This window comes from Hippoglossus hippoglossus, chromosome 24 (genome assembly GCF_009819705.1).
Source record: "Hippoglossus hippoglossus isolate fHipHip1 chromosome 24, fHipHip1.pri, whole genome shotgun sequence".
In the NCBI taxonomy this organism is placed as follows: Eukaryota; Metazoa; Chordata; class Actinopteri; order Pleuronectiformes; family Pleuronectidae; genus Hippoglossus; species Hippoglossus hippoglossus.
The window spans coordinates 11,954,414-11,977,265 of NC_047174.1; the positions used below are offsets into that span (position 1 = coordinate 11,954,414).

At 41.9% G+C, this 22,852-nt stretch overlaps 1 protein-coding gene across 1 annotated transcript; it reads right to left on the bottom strand.

Annotated features, from left to right (window-relative positions):
* Positions 1–3,408: 3,408 nt before the first annotated feature.
* Positions 3,409–20,100, bottom strand: coq8aa (coenzyme Q8A, genome duplicate a). The gene is made up of 17 exons (XM_034580864.1): positions 19,880–20,100; positions 16,169–16,268; positions 14,973–15,055; positions 14,610–14,863; positions 14,309–14,504; positions 14,128–14,194; positions 11,519–11,593; positions 10,445–10,573; positions 8,067–8,152; positions 7,740–7,880; positions 7,301–7,382; positions 7,113–7,206; positions 6,726–6,867; positions 5,899–6,006; positions 5,751–5,816; positions 5,469–5,555; positions 3,409–5,317 (listed from the first exon to the last, which is right to left on the bottom strand). Exons 2-17 carry the CDS (start codon positions 16,263–16,265, stop codon positions 5,021–5,023), a joined length of 2,004 nt encoding a protein of 667 aa, XP_034436755.1. The 5' UTR covers positions 16,266–16,268; positions 19,880–20,100; the 3' UTR covers positions 3,409–5,020.
* Positions 20,101–22,852: the final 2,752 nt, after the last annotated feature.

Genomic DNA, 22,852 nt, shown 5'->3' on the forward strand with positions numbered 1-22,852 from the left:
CCGGCTTATTTCCCTGACAAACATCCACGAGCATCATAAGTCAAAAAAAGCCTCAAATGAAATGAAAGGAACCAGCGTGCAGGAGCCGGCGCACTAACGGAGAGCAGTGAGTCGAGCGCTCGGCTCAGCTGCTGCTGCTGGAAAACTGAACAGGCTCTGGGCTGTTTTAATGAACTGCAACCAACTTTACAACTCGACACAGAAGAAAACAGCAGACTGTCAAATCTTTTGTAACACCGAGAAGATTCTTGCCAATGTGAGGCAACATTTATGGTGTTTGTGCCTCGACCAAAATCCAACTTTATTCGTCTTACAAATTTTTCCCTTTTCTTTATTAGATTTTTCGACGGGTGATGTATCGCTTTGATTATTTGTTTTTCCTCTAAGGATCTCTGTCGGGGTCTCAGCCAAATGCCTTTCTTGAGAGTACTGCTGTATTTTGGATGACAACACTGATGCTTCTCGTGTTTTAACTGTGTCTATGTTGTGCAGATTTTTGCGTGTGGGGAAGATGAAGATGATGATGACGAGTGAAAAATCCGATGATATTTTATGCCTTACAAATGACCAGTGTATTCTCCCATGAGTGTTTTTGTAGCAGTGATGCTGGAGCTTGTTTACTTTGCTTGGGTGAAGTTTATAGATCTGTAATAATTGTTATGAAGACACATCAATCTTTCAGCCGTACATATTGATTCTGTGTCGGTATAGAAAACTGACTAGTTGTAATGTCTTTTGTTTTTTTCCAATGATGAGGATGGGGATTTTTGCTTTTGGATTTCCATATACAGTTTTTCTGCATGCATATGTATGGTGTCAAATGTATAGAGTAACACACACACACACACACACTACAACTATAGTTTAATTCTGTGTTTATTGTTTTTTAAGCCATCTGAGGTGACTGATACAAATTAAAAAAAGTTTTTGTTGTAATGACTTAATACTTGTGAATAAATGGTGCATGTTTTTTTTAATATAATTAATAGGTATGATAATCAACCCTCTATAGCTAAGATGTGTCACGCCTATCTATCTATCTAGCTTCACCATCAAGCTGATGTTTGAGAAATGTTTCAGCAACTGCCGTAACATTAGGCCCATTCAGGGGCGGATCCAGGGGGGCCCAGGTGAAATCTGATTGGGCCCTGTGGTCCACTTGTCCCATCAATAGCGTTACAAATAAATATGTTGATCTATTTAAAAACATTTTTAAGCTTTTTTGAAGTAAAATTATCAAATATACTCAATCATGTGTGTCTTAACTCAAAGCTAACAGTAAATACGGGATGACTTAAATGTTCACTAGGAGTTGTGCATGGATGTTGGACACATGATTGGCCACCTCTGTGTAGATTGCAGCCCCTTTATAGCCCCTGATAAATAAAAAAAACTATGTCCGCCACTGGGTCCGTTCCCCTGAGTATAAAATGGTAAAAACTGTTTGTGAGCCCTTAGCTTTACTTCTAGCGCCATCATCAGGTCAAACTTTTACTAACTGACATTACTTTGGTTTTCAATCAAACTTAAGACCTCCCCATTAGCATGAGCTGCATTTTGTGCTTGTTAACACCCTGAACTGAGATGGTAGAGTAGCATGTGACAAAACCCCAGCATCAAATCTGTTGTCATTGCAGGAGGCACTGAATTCTAATCTGTGAAAAGGTTCATCATAGGGCAAGAAGAAATGCTATTTTAAAAATTTCGTCATTCTAATTTTCAATTTTCTTAAAGAATGATGGCTCCTCATTAAAAGCTGTGTGACTTTCAAGACAATTTTCCATGAAACTCCCCCCATAGCTTTCAATTAAATGCCACAGTCATCTCCAGTTGAGACGGCGTTGCCTCTGTGAAAAGTAATGAAGCAGAAGGAAGAGGAAAAGTTTCTCGAGTGCAACTATTGCAGCTGAGTGTCACCTTTGTTCAGGTTTCTTCTCCAGTCAGGAAGTCAGTTCACCCAATTTATCTCCTGAGTACTCTTCTCTAAAGCTATACAACACCAGTGTTTCCATGGCAATATAAAAAACAGTCTCCTTAACCATCTATACGGTGATGTTGGTGATGACAGCATTCAAGTGTGGAGTTTGTGTTGTGTTGTGTTGTGCTGTGTTGTGTTGTGTGTGTGTGTGTGTGTGTGTGTGAACGTGTTTGTCATTAAGGTTTGAGCCCAGAGTTCCTGAGTGTCCCCTCTCACCAAATAAGGATTTCTGGCTGCTTGCTCGTTCAGAACCAGTCAACTTCGCTGCCTCCATCCTCTCCACAGTATAAACACAACCACAGTCGAGTTGTTTCCATCTCGTTTAAGCAAAGATGCAACGTCAAAACACAACGGGTCAGCGAGATGTAACGCAGGGACGACACGGGGGTGTACAAACTTTCCCACCCGGGACAGAAACCGGCCTGAATTCAGCCACATTCACCTGATTAGGAAGACAACCAGTTATTTATTTGCTAAGCATGTTTATGAATGTCGACCTTTGTAGTGTCTCGGGCCCCGACCTTTGGCGGTTGAGATATTCTGAGGGCAGTTGGTGTTTGTCAGAGATCTGGCTGGGAGTCTCTAGAATACTAAGAACTGTGGGAAAACACATGATTGTATTTTGATTGGAATCACTGACATTGCATGAAGCTGCATGGAAGCTCAACACTGGAAAATCCTTGCAGTATAACATAATATTAATAAATCCTTGAGGGTATGAGATGGCAGCTTGGCACCTACACCCAATGACAGATGTAGCTTTGTGTAACCATCCTCCACTCCAATTCCTCACACCTCCTCTTACAAGATGCGGTTTCATCAAGCAGAAAGGACATATAAGGTGCGGGTTTGATATGAGTATACAAATATATATTTGGCTTCAGGCTGGGTGTGTTTTCTTCTTTTATTGGGATGATGATTCAGTTCTTTTCCGTAGTTGTGTGAAAAAGCACAACACTGCCACATGCTGGACACTAAAGTGAATTACAACAAGGCACCGACAAACCACAGCTCTGGACGACTGGGGGGAAATAATAAATAAGTGTGTTTACTGGATTTTTCCAGCAAGGATGAAAAAGTGTCATAAAAAGAAGAAAATATCTAGGTGTCTGTCTACATGCACTCAGAGCCTGGATTTCCTGTGCATGAATACTGACTCATTTGCCCACATATCTACGTGTATACAGCACAAGTACATTTTCTGAATATTTGCCTGTGTGTGCTTATTCCCCAGGCCCGCTGCCAGCTCCTCCGCCGCCGGCCAAGACATCTCTAAATAAGGACGCCAAACTGTCTCTCTGTTTCTTTTCCATTCTGGACTCATTACTTCTCATCACCGTGTATACATTGAGATCTCCGGGCCCAAGTCCTCTGAAATGGACTCAAGTGGTAAAGACGTCACACATGAAAAAAAGATCACACAGAGCCACTTGACCGGAGTAGATCAAACTTTTACTCTTTTTTTCATTGGAATATGAAATATCTCCATCACATCTTTCAGTTAAGAATTCTTTTTTGATTAGAAAATTTAAACCATCCTTGATATGAAATATAAAGTAGAGATTTCTAGCAAAAAAAACTAAAACAAACATCCACCGAAAATTACAGGCACCTTGATTTTTCCTCCCCCCCCCCTTCCTCACACGATTGTATCTACACAGCAGAGTGGAGAGAACTTCAGACAGTCACACGCCGGCCAGGTGAGGAGGGATTTCAACACCCGAGGCGGCGTGGACAGATTACGGACTTAGAAGCGACGCGAGCTAAGGAGCTGAGCTTGTGCGACACAGAGAGAAATCTCTTCCTTCTCTCCTCGTTAATATTCAAACAGCGTTGATACGAAGGCTTCATCTTCTTAGGGACAGCAACAACAACGTGATGATTTTTGTGAGTCTATAGCATTCTAACGCGGAGCCACAATAATAACGTTTTTTTGTTATTAATTAACTGAAAATCATGCAATAAATCTTTACCAGGAAACTCGGGAGAAAAAAGGACAAAAATCTCGAGCAGGAGCTTTGCAGATTTTCATCCCAAGACACAAACGGAGTAAAATCATGAAGTTTGTTAAAATGCACGGATCAGTTTCATTGCCCCGAAGGGTTTTCCCTCAGAGAATAAAAGCTAAAAACAGCAACAGCAATTAGATCAAAGACATGATTCAGTAATGTGGCTACGCTGATACAGAAGAAACTGTACTACATAAACTATACACAGGTTAAACCTCACACCTCTCTGAGTTTAAATGCCGACAAATTCCAGTTTGCCACATTTCCTGTAACTGGCTTAATAAACCTGAACTCAAACCGCTTGGCATCTGAACTTTAACACCGAGTCTGATTCTAAACTATTTGGTTTCATATCAAAACTCCTGCATTAAATATGTGGTCTAAATTTAGAACAAGCCTAAATTATTCAAACCAAACAAACTAATCAAACCTCCTGGAAAATTAATTAGATGCAAAAACATTTGTGAGCCAGACAAGTTGGTCCTGGTCGACTCGTACAGCCCGGATACTGAATTAACCCTGTTATCTTCTTGTGACCTCACAGTAAAACCTTTAGTCCCCTACCTTGACACAATCAATGTTTCCACTCATGACATTTCTGGACACTCGGGATTCTCCGGAAGTTCAACAAAGCACAGCAACGCAAAAACAAAACTAAACAAAAGAAGAATCATCTTGAAAGAGGAGAGACATTTCAAACATTCATTTTACACCTGAACAGGACCGTTCCCTCTTCTTAACCTCTTCTCAGTCTGTCCTCTCAGGGCCAGATGTAGCCAAGAGTTCAACATCTCAGACGCCAGGTTGCTGCAGCCTTTCCCTTTCGGAAGTGGCGGCGGGGAAATATGTAGAAGTGCCTTCCAAAGCCTCATTGTAGTGGGATGCCCAAAGTGGGAAATATAAGTGCTCAGTGACCAGCTAAGGTCAGGAAACACGGCCTCCGCTCTGCACGTCTGCATCTTCACAACCCGACGGTCACTGAACCGTTGGCCCCAGGAACTGTCACTCAAAGCACTTGATGCTTGAAACTGGCTTACGCTGAGTGAGAGGGTGGTGTGCGGCCTTCCCAGTACTTCTGATACGCCGCTTGGAACATCTCATTACACCGCAGCTTTGCGTTCAGCCGCGAGCAGATGAGGAACGAGCCGCCCATCTTGCGGTGGAGCGAGTACGTTTCCTCCGGAGGCGGGGTGAGCCGGTGTTTGAGCATCACGGGGATCAGGTTGTGGATTCTCTCGGTGGTGGACTGAGCGCTGAAGTCGAAGGGCTCCGTGGAGGCGAAGGCCTCGCCGAGGATCATCACGGCATCCACGTGGGCTTTCACCATCGCCTGGACGCAGAGAGGGGGGGAAAAAACACTGAATACTTCCATCTATGAACAACCTGTAAGTATTGTAAGACTAATTGTCCATTTTCAGCAATTTCATAAATACTTTAATGGCAAAAGATTCAGATGAAAAAACAGATAAAGACTTAATTACCTTGGACTCGTAACCAGTTAGGAACTTCATCTCGATAGATTTCTTCAGAACTCCCTCACTGTCGCCCTCAGAAGCTGATCGGATTACCTGAAATCACGAATGTTATCACAGTCAACTTTCCTCCCTCTGTTCAGACACATATTTCAATTCCTTACCTCAACATTTGTTTGACATGTATATGTAAAGTCAATCTACTGTAGTTCAACTGTTTGCTTATATCACACAGAAGAGGTAACGTTTTATAAAACAATAAAAAGTGAGAATGAGGCTCAGTGGTCTTACCTCTATGTAGAGGTCTGTGAAACCCAGCTCAAATCCTCTAGTGGCGCCAAAGTCCAACAGCGCCACCTAGAGAGTCATATTCTCACTGTAACTGCCATTCTGTAGAATGTGTACTAGAAGTTACTTCAGTAACAGGAGAAGAACTCACCTTGTGTGTGTTTGGATCGTAGAAGAAGTTGGACCAGTTTGGGTCGGTCTGCATGAATCTGAACTCAAACAACTCTCGGAGGCACAACATCAAGATGTTCTCACAGATCTGAAGCAGAAACACAGATACATTGATTCATTTTCCTGCATCTCAATGTTTGGCTGTGTCCAGCCTGTGAAGTTCACAACACTGAGGACTACAAAGAACCAAATCGGCCAAATATAGGACTCAATAAATACATTAATAATCTATTTAATTTACAAATATATATAACAGAAATCCATGTCAGCTTTAATTAATTTGATAAAAAGTATTTCAGTTTTGAATGAATTCCCATACTTAATTATTTTCCCATTTAAATAGAATTTTATTTAATTGAGTTATAGATTGATTTAAGTATTTAAGTTCAATTTCCTCAAAATTATTCATTTCCGTATTTTCCTTCCAGAATGAATGAATAAATTAAAAAATTAGGATGTTCTTTTTTTAAATGAGATAAAAAAAAATAATAGGGGAATTAAAACATGGTTGATGAATACAGAAGCAAATTAGAAAGTAGAGATGTCAATTTAGGCAGCATTTCTATAAATGAATTAATTCCTTCATTTATTTTTTTATTTTTCTTGTTCATTTGATGGCATATTTATTTATGCGTTGTTCATTTATTGTTGTTTATTTCTTTATGTATTCAAATTGTTTGTCCTCCACAGGGGTTAACTAAGAAAGGGAGAAATATAAATGGATTGAAGAGAGGCAGTGACACACAAGGACATTCACTAATGTGTTATTGGTCAGTGATCCCTCCCTGTGCCTGGCGCCTGCTCTACCTCGTTTTTCAGCTCCTGTGTGAGGCTCTCGGCCTGGTCCAGAGGAAACCCAGAGCAGAGCTCCGTGGTCAGGACAAGCTTGTTGCTCAGCTCGTCTATCACCTCTGGTACATAGAAGAATGGATGGTCCTTCAGTAGCTCTCTGAAGCACACGTACAGAGACACAGACACACGTTCAGTAGGTAGGGAGTCCATGTCAGGTATTAAAATCTATATATAGCTGCCTGGCAGTTCTGACCTCGAACCAAAGAGCTAAACATTTAATGAGGGAATGGTATTAGCTGTGGGATTTGAGTGTAAAAACAAATCTCACAGTGAACACAAATCCCAAAAAATAACACAAATTCATCACTAAAATGGAGAGAAAAAAGAATGTCGACTTTCTACCTGAATTTCTTTGCACACTGAGCTTCTCTAACGTAGTCGCACTCCAGCGCCAACTCTTTTCTCATCACGTCGATCAGATGCTCTGGAAACAGACCTGTCGATGCACAAAGACACAAACGGAAGAGGAGAATGAGTAAGACGAAGGCGATCACAGGAATGTCGGTGTGGAAGCTCGGTCGAGTGCGTACCGTCAGGCAGAGCATTGCTCATGCTCAGCACCGTCATCAGGTTGTTGACGTCACTGTTGATACTCTGAGCCACACCGGGGTACTGGGGACAAACAAAAAGATCACGAGTTTAGGAGAAACAACAAACACCATATTTGCAGTGTTTTAATCCTAATTTCACTTTAAAAATCATCTTATTTTCACTCAGATCAGAGTCTGAAGTGGCCCAGAGAACAGATTCCCTGTGGGTTCTCTCTGTACGAGTGCTTGAGAGAAACAAATACGTCTCCAGTGGCAGTGTTTGTATTAATAACAAGAGAATGTACTGTGTAAACACACACACACACACACACACACACACACACACACACACACACACACACACACACACACACACACACACACACACACACACACACACACACACACACACACACACACACACACACACACACACTACCTGTATTTTCATGGCTACTTCCCTGCCGTCCTTCATCCTCGCCAAGTGAACTTGGCCGATGGACGCCGCGGCAAACGGACGCTCCTCAAACGACTCCAGTTTGTCTCTCCAGTTTGGACCCAAGTCACTGTTCAACGCTTTCTATATTGAAGACATAGATCACCGATATTTAGCTTGTGATATATTCAACTTGATATCCTACGAATAAACTGGTCCACACTTGGTGAAAGATGTAAAGTTTAAAGGGAATTTAAAGTGCATTTGATGACAATAATGTATTTTGTTATAACCGTTCCATCAAGTCAAAGAAAAACAAAAGGTCCTTACTGTCATTTGTTTGATGGGCATGAAGTCAGCACTCTGTCTGACACGCTCGAAGATCTTGGCGAGCTGAGGATTGATGAATGCATCGTCTGAAACACAGAAACACACCAGGGTTTGTTTCAACCAAATCTGAAGGACAATGGGACAATGGTGAGCATTTGCCCCGACGGTTCATGTGCATATTCCATCTTGCGAGCGTGTAGCCTTCAATTCTGACGCACCAGACGGACGCAGGATACACAAGAAGGCAGCCACGATGTGTACATGTACACACACTACTGTAATTTAAAGCAAGGTAATCATGAAATGAGAGGCCTGTAAAAACCAACATGTCATATCTTACATAACATACATCCTACTACCTTGGGATACTTGGGATACTTGCATTACCATCAAACAACATACAGAGAGTATGTTGTTTGATGGTAATGCAAGTATCCCAAAAATAAGACCTCAAACAGCAGCAACTTTGCTTTTCTTCAAGCACAGATGCTTAGGGGTGCAACCCTGTGTTTGAGCGATTGCCCATGGCTCAGTACTGCCCGACCCCCAACCCAAAAATAATTTCAAAATTAAAAATAGAACCCAGCTCGACAAGGTTGAGTGTCCACAATCTAGCAACAAATGCGATAGGGCTTTTTATAGCAGCAGATAAGCAGCCAGAACATGGGGTTTAAATACATGCTGAAAGTTATCTGGCCCTGATATCAATTGTTTGATTTACCTTTGAAGATCTACTCAACTAGCAGGTTGCAGCCAGTTGCAGGAGTGTTACAGACCCTGGCTGTCATTCTTAAACTACTTTAATATTTCAAAAAGAAGAAAAAGAAGCTGTTTGATGTTTTGCATTTCTTGTTTTCGCTGTGCCAAACAGTTTAAAACCTAGGTATGTACCGAACCGTGATTTTGATGTAATGTTACAGCCCTGACAGAAGCACTGTTATGTTAAACCTCTGACCAATCGTGTTGCTTGCGTCACTGCTCAACTTGGATAAATTAAAGCGTTTGATAAAGTCAAGTGAAATTACTTTAATTGCCAACATAACACTGGGATTAACTGGGATGGATTCTGGATTAAGATAAGAGGAATCATAGTTACAAAATGTATTATCATGAGTTTGGAAATAGTTTCAGACCCCTCAAGGTTGACACTATTTTGGACCGTGCTAAAGGTTACAATGGCTGGATGCACAATCAGCCAGCCTCAACTGCGTTCCTGCCATGACAGATAAATGTCACCGCTGCAGGAACGTTCATCCTCCACATTTACATAACTCCACTCAGTCACATCATTATTTAAGTCTCTAACAGTACAAGCGACTGCAGTGACCTTTTGTCCCGAATTTAAGAATCATCCTGTCAACACTTTAGGGACACAGCCAAGTTCTACCAAGGTCTGCAAATAACACATACATGCACACAAGGTCAATGTCAGGCAACATTCTTTCAGTCTCCAATAACTGTTTTTTTGTGGTTTAAAACATCTACTACACTTGAACGTCTCTGTCAGGTTTGCCCGGACATATTTGAAACTCCGCGCATGAATGCCAAAGGACAAAGTTCAGCACACAAGGTCGGGCAGAGGGTACAACAGCAACAAACATAATTAATGACGTGTTTACTGATGTTACCCGAACTGGCTGTGCTAACTCTGTCCCAGGATGCTTCCTGCAGCTGGCCGCCTGCTCGTGTAGTCTCCGCCATATGTGCATCAAGACAAACAAGTGCTGGCTTACACACGGCTCAGTTTTTATGATAAAAGGCTGATGGGTGGGGGGGGGGGGGGGGGGGGGGGGTAATCAACGGCTCATCAAAATTTTTACAATATCTGCTCTCTGTGGACTCTGTGGAGTTAAGTCACCTGTTTTTTTTCTCTCCAGCAGAAAAGAGTTGAGCTGAAACCAACTACCACCACGTGTCAGTGCCAAATCTCTTGGGACACAGATGTGATTCAGGGTTTTTAGTGCGATTAAGCAAGTTAGTTAACTTACAGGAGTAGTCAATCCCTCCATTTATTTATATACCACTTATCCCTTGAAGGTCACTCTGGACAGGTTGGTAGCAAATCGTAGGGCCAACATACAGAGATAAACAACCATTCACACCTATGGGCAATTTAGAGTTTCCACTTAAGCTAAGCTAAATCTGCACGTCTTTAAACTGTGGGAGGAAGTTGGTGCATCTGATAAAAAACCCACACGATGGGAGAACATGCAAAGTCCACACAGAAAGGACAGAGAACCTTCTTGCTCTGAGGTGGATGGTTGATATTTAGTGGACACAACAACTGTGTGTGCATGTTAGTGAGTTCAATCACCAGATAGTGTGCATTTCATATGCCTCCTTTTATCTCGTTTCTTTTGTCTGAGTTTGCCGCCCACCTTGAATGCTGAGCATCTGTCCCAGTTTGAGTGCAGCTCCTCGGACTTTGCAGAGGGTCCTGACGATGCGTTCGGCGTTCGCCTCGGACAAGAAGGGGCTGGAGTCCAGAACGGATTTCTTATTTTCACCTGCAACAGCAAAAAAACAAAACACAGATGACAACCGGTCAAAACGGTACAATACAGACTGATGCTTTTATTTCAGAGACTCGACTCCAGAGTGAATCTTTCTCTACAGGAGCTAATTAGCTATTTAACAGGTCTTTCTGCAGTAATCAAAATCAAGAGTAGTTTAAATGTGGGTGTGTTTGTAAACATACTCCATGTGTGTGTATATGTGTCAGTAGTTTGGCAGGTAATGTGTTTTAGTGTCGGATGCTGCCTTCAGGGGCTTTAGTGGATTTGCCACACACACACACACACACACACAAACGTACTTACAATGTGTTAGACGTCGCTGCATGATTAACACACACACACAACACCAACAAACAGACGCACAAATGACACAGATTTAAACCCAAATGCTCGTTTCAGCTTAGCAGGATCGTGACGCAGAGCAGGAATGACGAGGATGACCAGTTAGTGAGGGAGGTGGCGTGGTTGCGTTTTTGTGCACTCTGTTAGCATTACAAAAGGTCTGAAGCGTGCGAGAACATGAATTAAGGATGGGTACTGACAACAAATCACTTTTATCAACAGGGAGGCAGTTGCAACATCACTTTGTGTTCTTGCTATGAGCCAAAGAAAAGAGGAAGACACACAACGCCTGTCTTTACAGGTACAGACGAGCCCTTCATAATTACTGTATTAGAAAATAGGTATGTTGAGGCAGGTTTTTTTTATATATATACAAATACAGAGAGGTAAATGTACATTTAGTTTGATAGTGATTAAACCTCCCATGTTTTCTGTTTCAGGAATGTTATAAACCAGTTGCTAGACTTTAAAATGTCCAAAACAAACTTGAGTAGGTGAGTTTCACAAAATGCTGTAGAAGTAGTAGTAGATGTAGTAGTAGTAATAGTAATAGTAGTAGTAATAGTATGTGCCAGTGTGCAGTTGATGTATTACCTGCTATACCACTGTGTCTCATGGTCTTCTTGGCAACTTCTGCCAGAGCGCCAATACCCAACCCTACAGCCAGACCTGAAGGACACACAAACACACACACAAACACACCGGCAAAAAAGTAACAAGAAGAACACAATTAGAGTGCATTGTTACACAAACACCAATATATGAATGTGCTCAGTGTGTAAAGACATCTGAAAACAAACTGAAACAACAAAACACACAAAAACCATACCAATAAAATAATACTTTCAGTGATTAACAGGCAACTGGCAATTACTTATTGACTTAATATGTTCTGTTTTCATCCTTCTTCTTCTTGTAAAGCAATTCAAGTTATAAAAGGTGTAAATTATCATCATTGGGACAATCACCATTAACCAGAATATATTTCACTATGTATGCTTCTGTTCGAGTGTTAATCATCTGACTAAATGAAGCTGTCAGATACAATCAAAACAACATATCTGACACAAAATCACAGTCAGACACAAACTGTGATCGTTCAGCATCGTAACAGAGACAAAACTGTAACAGCTCCACTTCTTCCATCCGACAGAGTACATGGAAATCTTATCATTCTTTAAATCATGTAACTATTCAGCTGATGAAGAACAACTCCTATAGGGTTAAAGATAATTTTGAAAGATAGTGCAAAGGAAAAACAAGACAGAACGAGTTGGGGATCTGTGAGTGTGTGTGTGTGTGTGTGTGTGTGTGTGGGTTCCTCCAAGCCTAAGCTCCGCCTTACATAACTCAAGATTACATAATCAGTTAGTCAGCAATTTCTGAAGCGACAAATCCGAGATGCAAGGGTAGATGGCCGAATTTACACACACACACGCACGTACACCACTTGTAATAGTGTGCAGAATAGATGCATTTGCATGATTTCAGTACGTGTGTGTGTGTTTGTGTGCGTAACCCGCAGCCAAGCAGATCAGCATTTCAAATCTTTCCAGACCAAGCACAAGTGTCTGTCCATCATTTTCGACAGCCCTGTGCCTGATATGCACAACACGATCCCTCTTCTTTTATTTACTATTCTAAACCAGGAAAAACGGAAATATATAATCAGATAAAAACCTGTTTCCCCACAAACCTCAGCCAATCCTTGGAAAGCAGTGAAAAGCATAGCAACAGCAACTAAGCTGTCATAATTGCTGCTGCTAGGAAACATGCCGACACATCCATGATACTATGAACCACGTTTCTTCCCTGTTTCCAACCTTAACTGCCTAAAACCTAACCTAAACATGACCGGGTTCAAATAGACTCACTTGGTCAGTAAATAATAACAGGACAGTGAAGGACAGACCAAGGAAACATTCCCCCCCCCCCCCCACACCTCCCACCTTTTCAACACCTTCTTCATGTTACCACCGTCAACAGGCTGAATCAGCTCTGACTCTCTCACTGTGACATGTGTTGATGAGCTCAGGCTTAATTCTGCTGCATATACTTGTGTTTGCAGTGGAGCTGATGATTCCCCGACTGTGTTCTGGGTTTACTTTTATTCACGGGTATATATTCTCACTCTGTAAATCGCTGTCCAACTTTTTTGCTACCTGTTAACTCATCAACCATATGTGTAGATGGGGGGAAAGGGATGGAACCCTCTGTCTGTAACTATGTGGGCAGTGACGGTTTTAAGTAAACGCAGAATAAATGATTCTTAAAGTAAACGATCACGGTTAAATCTGCTACAACTTGGGTTTTACTGCCATATACGAGTTCATTTGTGAATTTCAAATCACTGGCTTTTAGATGTGGACTTCCTTGATTTTCATATTAGCAGAAAATATGTCTAGTAACTAACTAATATTCTGACGGATCATGTTTAAGTTTAAGCAAAACAAATAGACCTGCGTTACGAGCACACACAAGAAACACACAGATTTTAATGCGGCCATATAAAACACTGCTGCACTTTGACTCCGCCGGCCGGTCTGACTACAAAGGTTTGTTTTTATCTGAACAACAACACGAGTCCATTAATGAGCACTGACTAAGCGTGACCTAATTTCAGTGTTTATTTAGCTGGAGGTCCAGGGGCCGACACTTGACCAGCTCTCATGATATTCATCTGTTTTCTGTGTTTATCTCTACTTCCCCCTCGAACTGAGAACTTTATCTTCATTCGGATTTAGATTTGCCTCCAGATGTGTATTCTGTGATGTTTTATGTGTGTGTGAGAAGGTCATGGAATGGGAAACGCAGGAACAGCCCTGCACTGGGGTGACCCCAGCTTAGAAGAGGGGGTGGGTGGGAAAAGTTAGCCGGATGATTACAAGGTTAAGAAGTTTCCATGATGTTTTTAACTTTAAGAATGTCAAACAAACTAACGAGGGAGGAAACATAACGATTTAACGTTGTCTTGTTGAGATTAATACCAATAAGTTAATGTTTTCGCTAAATTACAGGGAGGTTCTGCTTTATTTTTGCAGAGAAACTGCACAGACTAGAGTTTGTGTGCACAGACAGGCAGGAGTCTGAATGGTGGTGCATGCAGCCCTGCACGCAGACACACATCAGAAGACACAGTCAGACAAACAGCCAGTGAATCAGCCATGATTCAGACACAGAAACACAGAGTTGTATCACTGTACCTCCAAAGTTGGCGAGTCTGCTGAGCCGAGTCACCGGCACTTTCCTCTCTCTGGCTCGCTCACTCAACTAAAAGGCAGAACAGACAGATGCTTTTCTATTAGATTGTCAAAGTGTTTATGTTTATGATCAGGGTCTATTTGCATTTGTGTGAAGTTTCAGGATCCAAGGAATAAATTTCACCATCTGTTTGTGTGGTTTGATCTCCGTCCTCTTGCTCTGTCGGGCTTTCTCAATGTCTTCGGCCGTCAGACCTCCGACTGTAGACGGGTCCTGATGATAGCTTCTGGTCTGCGTGCCCTGATGCTGACAGTATAACTGTGCCCACATGTGCCGATTCACACTGTGATGGTAGAGATGATGGTGCCCAATGTAATGTCTGCCACAAACCAACCAACCAACCACAGAAAGGATCATCCCAGTGTTTCAAACAGAGGCCAACACATGTAAGGTGAATTGTAATTGAATCTGAGACTGGGAATACCTGGCATCTTGGTGGTAAGACCTGGTGTCACCACTGAACTGTTTGCTCGGATCTTTGTAGCCGTCGAACAGAGACCTCTTCCCGCTGACATGGCTCGCCCCCACGGCTTCGCTGGGGTGAGCTGCCGTGTCAGCGCTACTTTCCGTGAAGTCCCCGCCTTCCTCGCTGAACTCTGAAGCTGCGAACGTGCTGTCATCCTTAGGGAAGTCAAACTCCGACTCTGAATAAGACATTTGCTGCTGGCCAGACATCTCCTGTAAACACAAACATACAAGCATAAACCCCCTTTACAGTCACAGAACCCTCTAAATATACAATTATTGATTAAAAACGTCCTGAATGTTCATACACACAGTCACACACCTGCATTTTCATCATGGCCACAGAGAGGCCTTGCTCCGCAGCCGACTGGACACTCTGCACAGCAGCACCAACACCTGAGATTCCTGGGTGACAGCGAACACCAGAGAGGGCATTTGTTAGCTTTATTAGCTCTATGGTCCAGTGAGAATTTAGATTATACCGTACAGAAAACATATGCCTGGCAATAAAATTATATGAATAGTCAGATTTTGTTTAAATTACCTTGCTATATCAACTAGGAAATCCCAATAAAGTGGAGGCAAATTAGGCCTTACCGTTTCTATAGACTTACTTTTTTAAGCTACTGTCTTTTAAAAAAAATAAAAGAATATAATATAAAAACTGCATCAACATGTATTTAAACTGCAGCTTTGTTTACATTACACAAGTTAGGGTTTTAGACTGGAGTTCTCGCAAGAACTCACGAATAGCAGAAGTTGCTGCAGCAGTAACTAGGAGGAGGATATCGTGGACATTTCGGCTGAAATCTTGGTGTAAGTGACCTTGTTTCGAGTCAAATTGAAGAATCGGTCGCCATTTACTTCAATTGGATTTGGCTGCAACACTGTTTACCCCTGAAACTTCAAAAGTGTTTTGTGGACTCAAACACTTCACCCACCCCTCCGTCGGAATAGAGTAAATGAGTGAATTTTCATTTTTGGGTGAACTATCCCTTTAATGCAGTTTTGACTCAAAAGTTAATGTAACAAAACCCTTTGACTGGGATAAAATAATGTATTAGAAATTCGTTGAGCTAGCTAACACTTTTTCTTATGTTACTTTTCAAACGACATCTAAAGCTAATCACATGCTAGCCTAACATCATCAGCTCCCTCCCACTTGCACTTTGGACGCAATTTGGAGCCAGAGTCTAGATAGAATATATGTAGAGTCGTAAACATATAAGAACAATATAACACTCAACACACATCCGCATGATAAGAACTTCATAAAAATGACAGAAACCATCTCGGTGAAAAAAATTGTCTATAAGACATATACTGCAGCCAGCCAATAGGGGGTGATCAAGATGATTTGGTTTCACTTATGGGAGCTGTCATGTTATAATAAAGAAAACTGCCGACGCTAACCAGGCAGTGGAGCTCCAAGACAAAATATTGAACTTTTCTTTACATTACATGACAATGTGTTACAGGAAGAGAACAGGTGAATAGGTGTGTAGGTGGATGAGGTACCTGTCCCACTGCGCACGGTATTGGCCTGCGTCTCCACAACCGCCTGGCTTAGCTTCGCCAAGCCGCGCATCAGTAGCATCATATCACCGGCCATCATGGACTAAAGACAGAGACAGAAAAGAGGACAGGAAAGGGAAGAAATACAGAAAATGTATTAGTTTCACTACATCCCCATCTCCAATTGGTAAGCCTGGCAGAGGCGAGGAACACGGAGACAGAGAAAAGCCGATGGACAATGAGGCGAGTGGAAAGAGAGAAAATATAACCTGTCGTCGACACACTCTCTCCGCTGCGCAACAGAAACAGGCACAAACAAACACAGCTGTCACATCTTCGCATAACTTCAATACTCAGCCTAAAAATACTCGTGACCTCCCTTTCCCTGTGTTCGCCGCACATGCACACACGAAAAGGAGAGGAGAGCGCTGTGCATGCGTGTATGCTGTAAAAATGTACACAGGGTCCAGGGGCTGAAAATGTCACAGGGAACTGAGGAGGGAGGGGCTCGCGCAGGAGCTGTTGGCCGCTGCCTGTTCCAGCTATTTCTGTGCACGTGTTTGGTTCACATACAAGGTTAGCCGTCACCCTCTGCCCGTTTCTATGTGTAACTGATAGTGCTGCCAGACTGTTTTCTACTCGAGGTCCATCTAAATCATTGCCCCATCTCTTTCTAATAATCTGCTTCATGTTTTAACCGATCACAAACTGAGAGAGTTGCCACGTTACAGATTAAACCCTGACGCGATACTGCTTTTCAATATAACCCACCGTCCACGATTCAAAGGTAATCTTATCTCAATAACAGCGGCTGTGCTGCATTCCTCTGTTAAGTCTGCACTGTCTCTGTGTGTTTGTTACAGGTGCTGTTTTTGTGGATGACAACATGCTTCAACACAGCTGAACTGGGATTCGGGCCAATGGAAAAAAGCGTTGCTGAAAGAGTCTAAGCAATTTGGGAGTGTGTGTGTGTGTGGGTGCGTGCACTGCAGCATGCATACACACACTGAGTAAGTGGGTCATCTGTCCTGTAGGGCCACTCTGTGTTTGCAGAGAGTGGAGTGACACAAAGGGCCCACTAGACAAAAGACACTAAATACTTGTGGACATGGATTATTTAGGAATATAACAAACTCTGACTGGGTACGCATCAACAGTAATCTGCCAATTTAGACATCATGTTAGGATGTTATTATAGCAAAGAAATTCAGCCTGCAGATATAATCCTTCCTGAAATCATGAATCGTGTAAAATATATTGTTCTGCATATTGTATTTAGCCTCTGCAAAGTTTTAACATTCATTTCTACAGTAAGATTCAGAATTTCCAACACCAGTACATCTCACTTGCAAAATCTCAGACTATTGGGCAGATGTTACTGTTTATTGCCAAATGTAATCTATTGAGCAACTTCCCATTTGTCAGTGTGTATCTGGAGAGGAGAGGAGATAGAGGAGAGGAGAGGAGAGGAGAGGAGATGAGGAGAGGAGAGGAGAGGAGAGGAGAGGAGAGGAGATAGAGGGTCAGACTTGTTGCCTAGTTGGTCAGAGGTCACTGCAGGATAGTTTCTGTAAAATACCAACTGTAATTACACATGGCAGTTTGGCAAACACACACACAAACACACACACGCACGCGCACACACGCGCGCACACACCTCAGCTGTTGTCTCAGCTCTGCGGCCCCTCTCTACAAAAGCTGTTGACTCACTGCAATGAAAATAGCCCGAGTGAGAGTTTATGCCTTCTGTTCTGTGAACCTTGCGGTTTACTGACATGCTTCCCGTCACTAACCTTCACTGCCGCAAGACTGGAAAAATGTTTCCCCCCCCCCCCTCCTTGGCCGGGCAGTGGTGAGCCACCGCAGCCGCAGCGTCACCACCGACAACAGGGGAGACGTGACAGGAAACATGTGCCCTGCTAGTCAGTGGTTTACTGGACTAAATGATCCAGTCACAAACAGTTGCTTGAGATAAATCACAATGAGAGAGTGAGGTGGGGATGGATGAATTCATTTCATTTACGATTTCTGCTTTATTGCACTTTAATAGATATAGATTATTTGTTATATTTAAGCAAACTGAGACTGTGCACGTTTTGATTTTCACGTACTTGTGTTTTTTTTCTGTGTTTAAGTGAATAATACATTAATGTTAGATGAATAGAAAACAGAGTCATAGCAGCATTACACCTCAGCTATCAGTGGCCCAGCTCATTAGTCCCCTCATCAGTCGAGCACTGCTCTCAGCCGTATCAGCAGTGAACAAACACGGGCACATTTATCAGTTTATACCGGATCAACACTTGGCAACACAGCTTTTTATTCTAATATCAATATTTGAGCAATTTTAAAAAATCCAATGAGTGTGTCGGCCAAACAGAAGAACAAACCTTTCTGATGAGGCTCCCACACATTTGATCATATAAGGATTGAGACTCGTGTGTGTGTGTGTGTATATCTTCGATGGACCGTGTGTGTAAAGGAGGTACTGATGCAATAAAGCTGAAACATACATTATGGCAGCACTGTGTTACTTCTCTTTACTTATTGGCTGTCGTTTACAACCAGCTATGGTGAGCTTGGATCGGTGGGTATGTCATACGTCAAATCGTATATCATATAACATAAATATCGTATATGCGCATGTCTATTTCTATTATCTATAGATCTATTATCTCCAGCATAATGCCCACATGCAGCCTCGTGCAACCGTAATGTGCCACTTTACTCAAGTACATCTGTCGTGGAAGGCTCATATCATGTGCATATTCTCTGTATTTCTTATTTTACTTTCTATCTTGTTGCCTATTTTATTTCATTTCTATACCTTAACATGTTTTCATTGACTTCCTCGTTCTGACTATATGAGGAGTGCTGCAATGAGCGAATTTCCCCTGCGTGAGATCAACAAAGTGTATCTTCTCTTTTATCTGACCTTATATATAATATGGTGGCACTATTATACAAGCCGCCCTTCATTCACACATTATATACACTCACATACAGGGTTAATGTGCACTTCTTTGTATACAGTCTATGATGTGCACGTGCATGTGGAGGTGGGGTGAGAGAGTGAACGTGTCAGTTTGCCACGAGGCTTATTTGTACACATTTTATGACCTGTTAATTAAATCAACATTATAAGTCCAACACAAATATTTGACTCGGATCAAACCAATACTTTGCAGTAGGAAAAAGCTAATTAAAAAATTGTTCACTGACTACTCAGTATAATACCCACAATCAAGACATATTGATACGCAGGTTATACGTTTGACAGTTTGACGTAAATCCCACACAACTGCCTCGTCTGTTTACGCTTTTTAAATCTGGCTGTCAACTTCCTCGTGGGCGTGTATCCACGAGACTCCGCAAAAGACAACAAAACTCGCAACGTGTATTTTTTTTACGTTAAACGATTAAAGTTACAATTACAACTGCGCTAAACGGATGAGAACCCTAAAGAATCAACGTGTTTAGAATGCATGTTGTTGTTTTTTCCCCAGGTGCACTGATCTGAGTTGAAGGTCGCGTGAAGTTTGCAGAAGTGAATAACAGTCGTGGAGGTCAGACACGTGCACGCGCTGCAGAGGATTCGTGCAAACAAACGGGGGATTACGGAGAGGACGAACCCAAACATGCGCCACTTCCATCTCCCTGCGCACATTTATCAGCACGCGCGTGATTAGCCGTGTTAGCGTCGCAGGTACTCACCACCACGGGGGGGGGAGGGGGGTCACGGTGTGGTGGGCGAGAGCAGATCAGAGTTTGTTCAGCGGGGCTTTTCTCCCTCTTGTCCCCCACTCCAGCTGCACAGAGGTCGGACTGAAGGCACCGGGAGCTGCGGGGTGTTTGTCTGTGGTCCTCCCGCTGCTGCTGCTGACGGTCAGCGTGTAATCCACTTTACCTCCCCCTTCTCTCTCTCTCTCTCTCTCCCTCTCTCTCTATCCCTCTCACTCTCTCTCTCTCTCTCTCTCTCTCTCTCTCTCTCTCTCTCTCTCTCTCTCTCTCTCTCTCTCCCTCCCTCCCTCCACACACAGAGAGGGAGGTCAAACCTTATTTACCAACTTCGCTCTGCAGCCAGAGCCACGCAGTCACGCAACCCACGCAAGTGCTCCTCGGAATTTCCTCCGAGCTCTGAAGTCGTCGCTCTGACCCATGGTTCCGACCTGTGGTTCCGACTAATGTGTTGTTTTATGTGTTTAAACTGTTTAAAGACTTTTATGACATTGAGTATGGATGATTTTTATTATTATTATTGGTGATGGCAGTCATATCAGTTATGGCTATTGTTATTATGATTTGGCGTTTAAAATTGAACTGAATTGAATAACTTGTATCTTAGTTCGTGAAGCACCTTGTTACCCTGTTTAGATAAGTACTTATTATTATTATTATTATTATTATTATTATTATTATTATAATAACATCAGTGGTGACAAAACGAGGGTTAATACACTTTTTTTCAAAATGTTATCTTTATATTGTATTTTATTCTCCTAGATTATCATTATCATTATTATTATTTTGTAACATTATTGTTGTGGTGAGAATACTGTTGTAGCAATAATAACAATGACGACAACAATAATAATATAATTAATAATACAAAATTATAATGTTTCCAATTGTTTGCTTTACATTTTTTATTTTTACTTATAAAGTGCCTCGTAACTCTGTCTTGAAAGGTTCTATATGAATTATTTATTATTATTATTATTAGTAGTAGTAGTACTAGTAGTAGTAGTAGCAGTAGAAGTAGTAGTAGTAGGAGCAGTAGAAGTAGTAGTAGGAGTAGTAGTAGTCTACATAAAAATGCATCGTTTTGTTTAGTAATTTTGTATCTTTTTATTTAATCATGCAGTCACATTGAGATCAATATCTATTTTCTAAGATGAGGCCTGTAAACAAGAAACATTCACAATCAGCAACAAACTATTAAACACGAGCAATAACAAAACAACACAATACAAATAAACTAATACAAACATCACATAAAGGGGAACACAAGGCTGTGGTTTGAGGGAAGTTTATATTTCAATCAGTTAATTTAGCAGGTGCATAGTAACTGAATCCAGGTCCAGTGCGTACATGAGGGAAGTCTAAAGTTAAGTACTTACTGGATCTGGAAAACACGGAAATGAACGAAAACAACTTGAACTTGCAAAGTGAGCTACATGCTTTTACTTTGTATTGTACAAGTATGGTGTTGAGAGCTCGTTGACAAGTTGACATTAGGAAAACATCACATAACATGAGCTGAGGCTGGTTTATGTTGTTTTTGTAAATATACATGTGATCATTTCCCTTTTCTTCGCTTTCTCCTCTGGACTCTAAATCTTCTTCAATGTGACCTCATTTCACCAGCAGGTGGTGCTCACTCTCATCCCACCCACACAAACATGCGCCACGAGGTTTGTTCAACTTCAGCTCTGCACGGCTCTGGTTTTGCTCTTCCGCTCAGCTTCATCCTTTGCTCCCATTGGTCCTCGGCGTCTGTTGACAGGAGGTGGGGTCAAAAGGCGCGTGCTGATTGGTCCAGGGAGATGAGGGAAATAACGTGCAGGTGTGTGTTGCGTCATGACGTTTGACAAAATGTTCTTGGCAACAATATTTATTTTTAACAATAAACAAGGAACTGTGGCAATGACTGACACGTCCAGATGCAAACAACACGCGTGTGTCAATAATAAACTATAACAAGGACCAGGGGGGTGAAACCGTCCTCTGCTGCCACCTACTGGTGAAGAGAGTACACCACATCAACACTACCCTGTTTGACTTTTATTACTTATAAATTCATAATATCTTCATATGTTTGTATATCTTTATCCTATTATTTTCTGCTTTGTCTGGTTTGGAATGTGCATTAGTACCAATGCAAAGTGTAACTGCAATAAATACACGTGCTTACAAGTCAAAAGGCATTATTAAAACTATATTTAAAATAAAACTATATTGTAAAACGCTGTCATGTTGCAAATGTGAGGGTTGACCGACTTTCTGAGATGGCATCAGTAAAATGACATCACATATCAGCACCATGTTGTTTTGTGTTAAATGAACTCAAGTGAACACATATGCTGTCAATCTAAACCTGGTCAAAGTTGGGACTTTAAACTCACATTAGAAATCTAAATATATATAATAACAAAAGTGCAAAGAAGAAACAAGTGCCTTACAAATTGTAAACATCTTTTAAAAGTATAGGAGCTACATGTTCTTTACTGTGTCACATTTCACAACCTCTGACGAGTCCGAGCCCCTGAATCAAAACCTCTCCTTCCGACCAGCTCCGGACGCTGCTGCTGTGGGCAGGTGTGATTTGAATGGCAAATGACCCCCGCCCCCCATGCAAACACAGCAACTAATGTGGCCACGAGGCAGCGGCGGCAGCAGCAAGGGGTCAGAGGGAGCTTTCTCAGGTCCGGTTCAGAGGAGGCTTAGTCCTGATGAGTGGAATACACAGAGCTGTGGAAAACCTGCGTAGAGGAACATCCCTTTTGTTTTCAGCTCACACAGAATGAATAGCCGCGAGATATTTGTTAAATTATTTACAAAAAGCAAAGTGGATTAGAATAAGTATTTGCTCCATCTTCCCTTTTCATGTAGAGAGACATGTACATTCAACACTATTGTTACTTTAATGAGTTACTGAATTTAGGGTTAAACTGTCTCATACCTTCC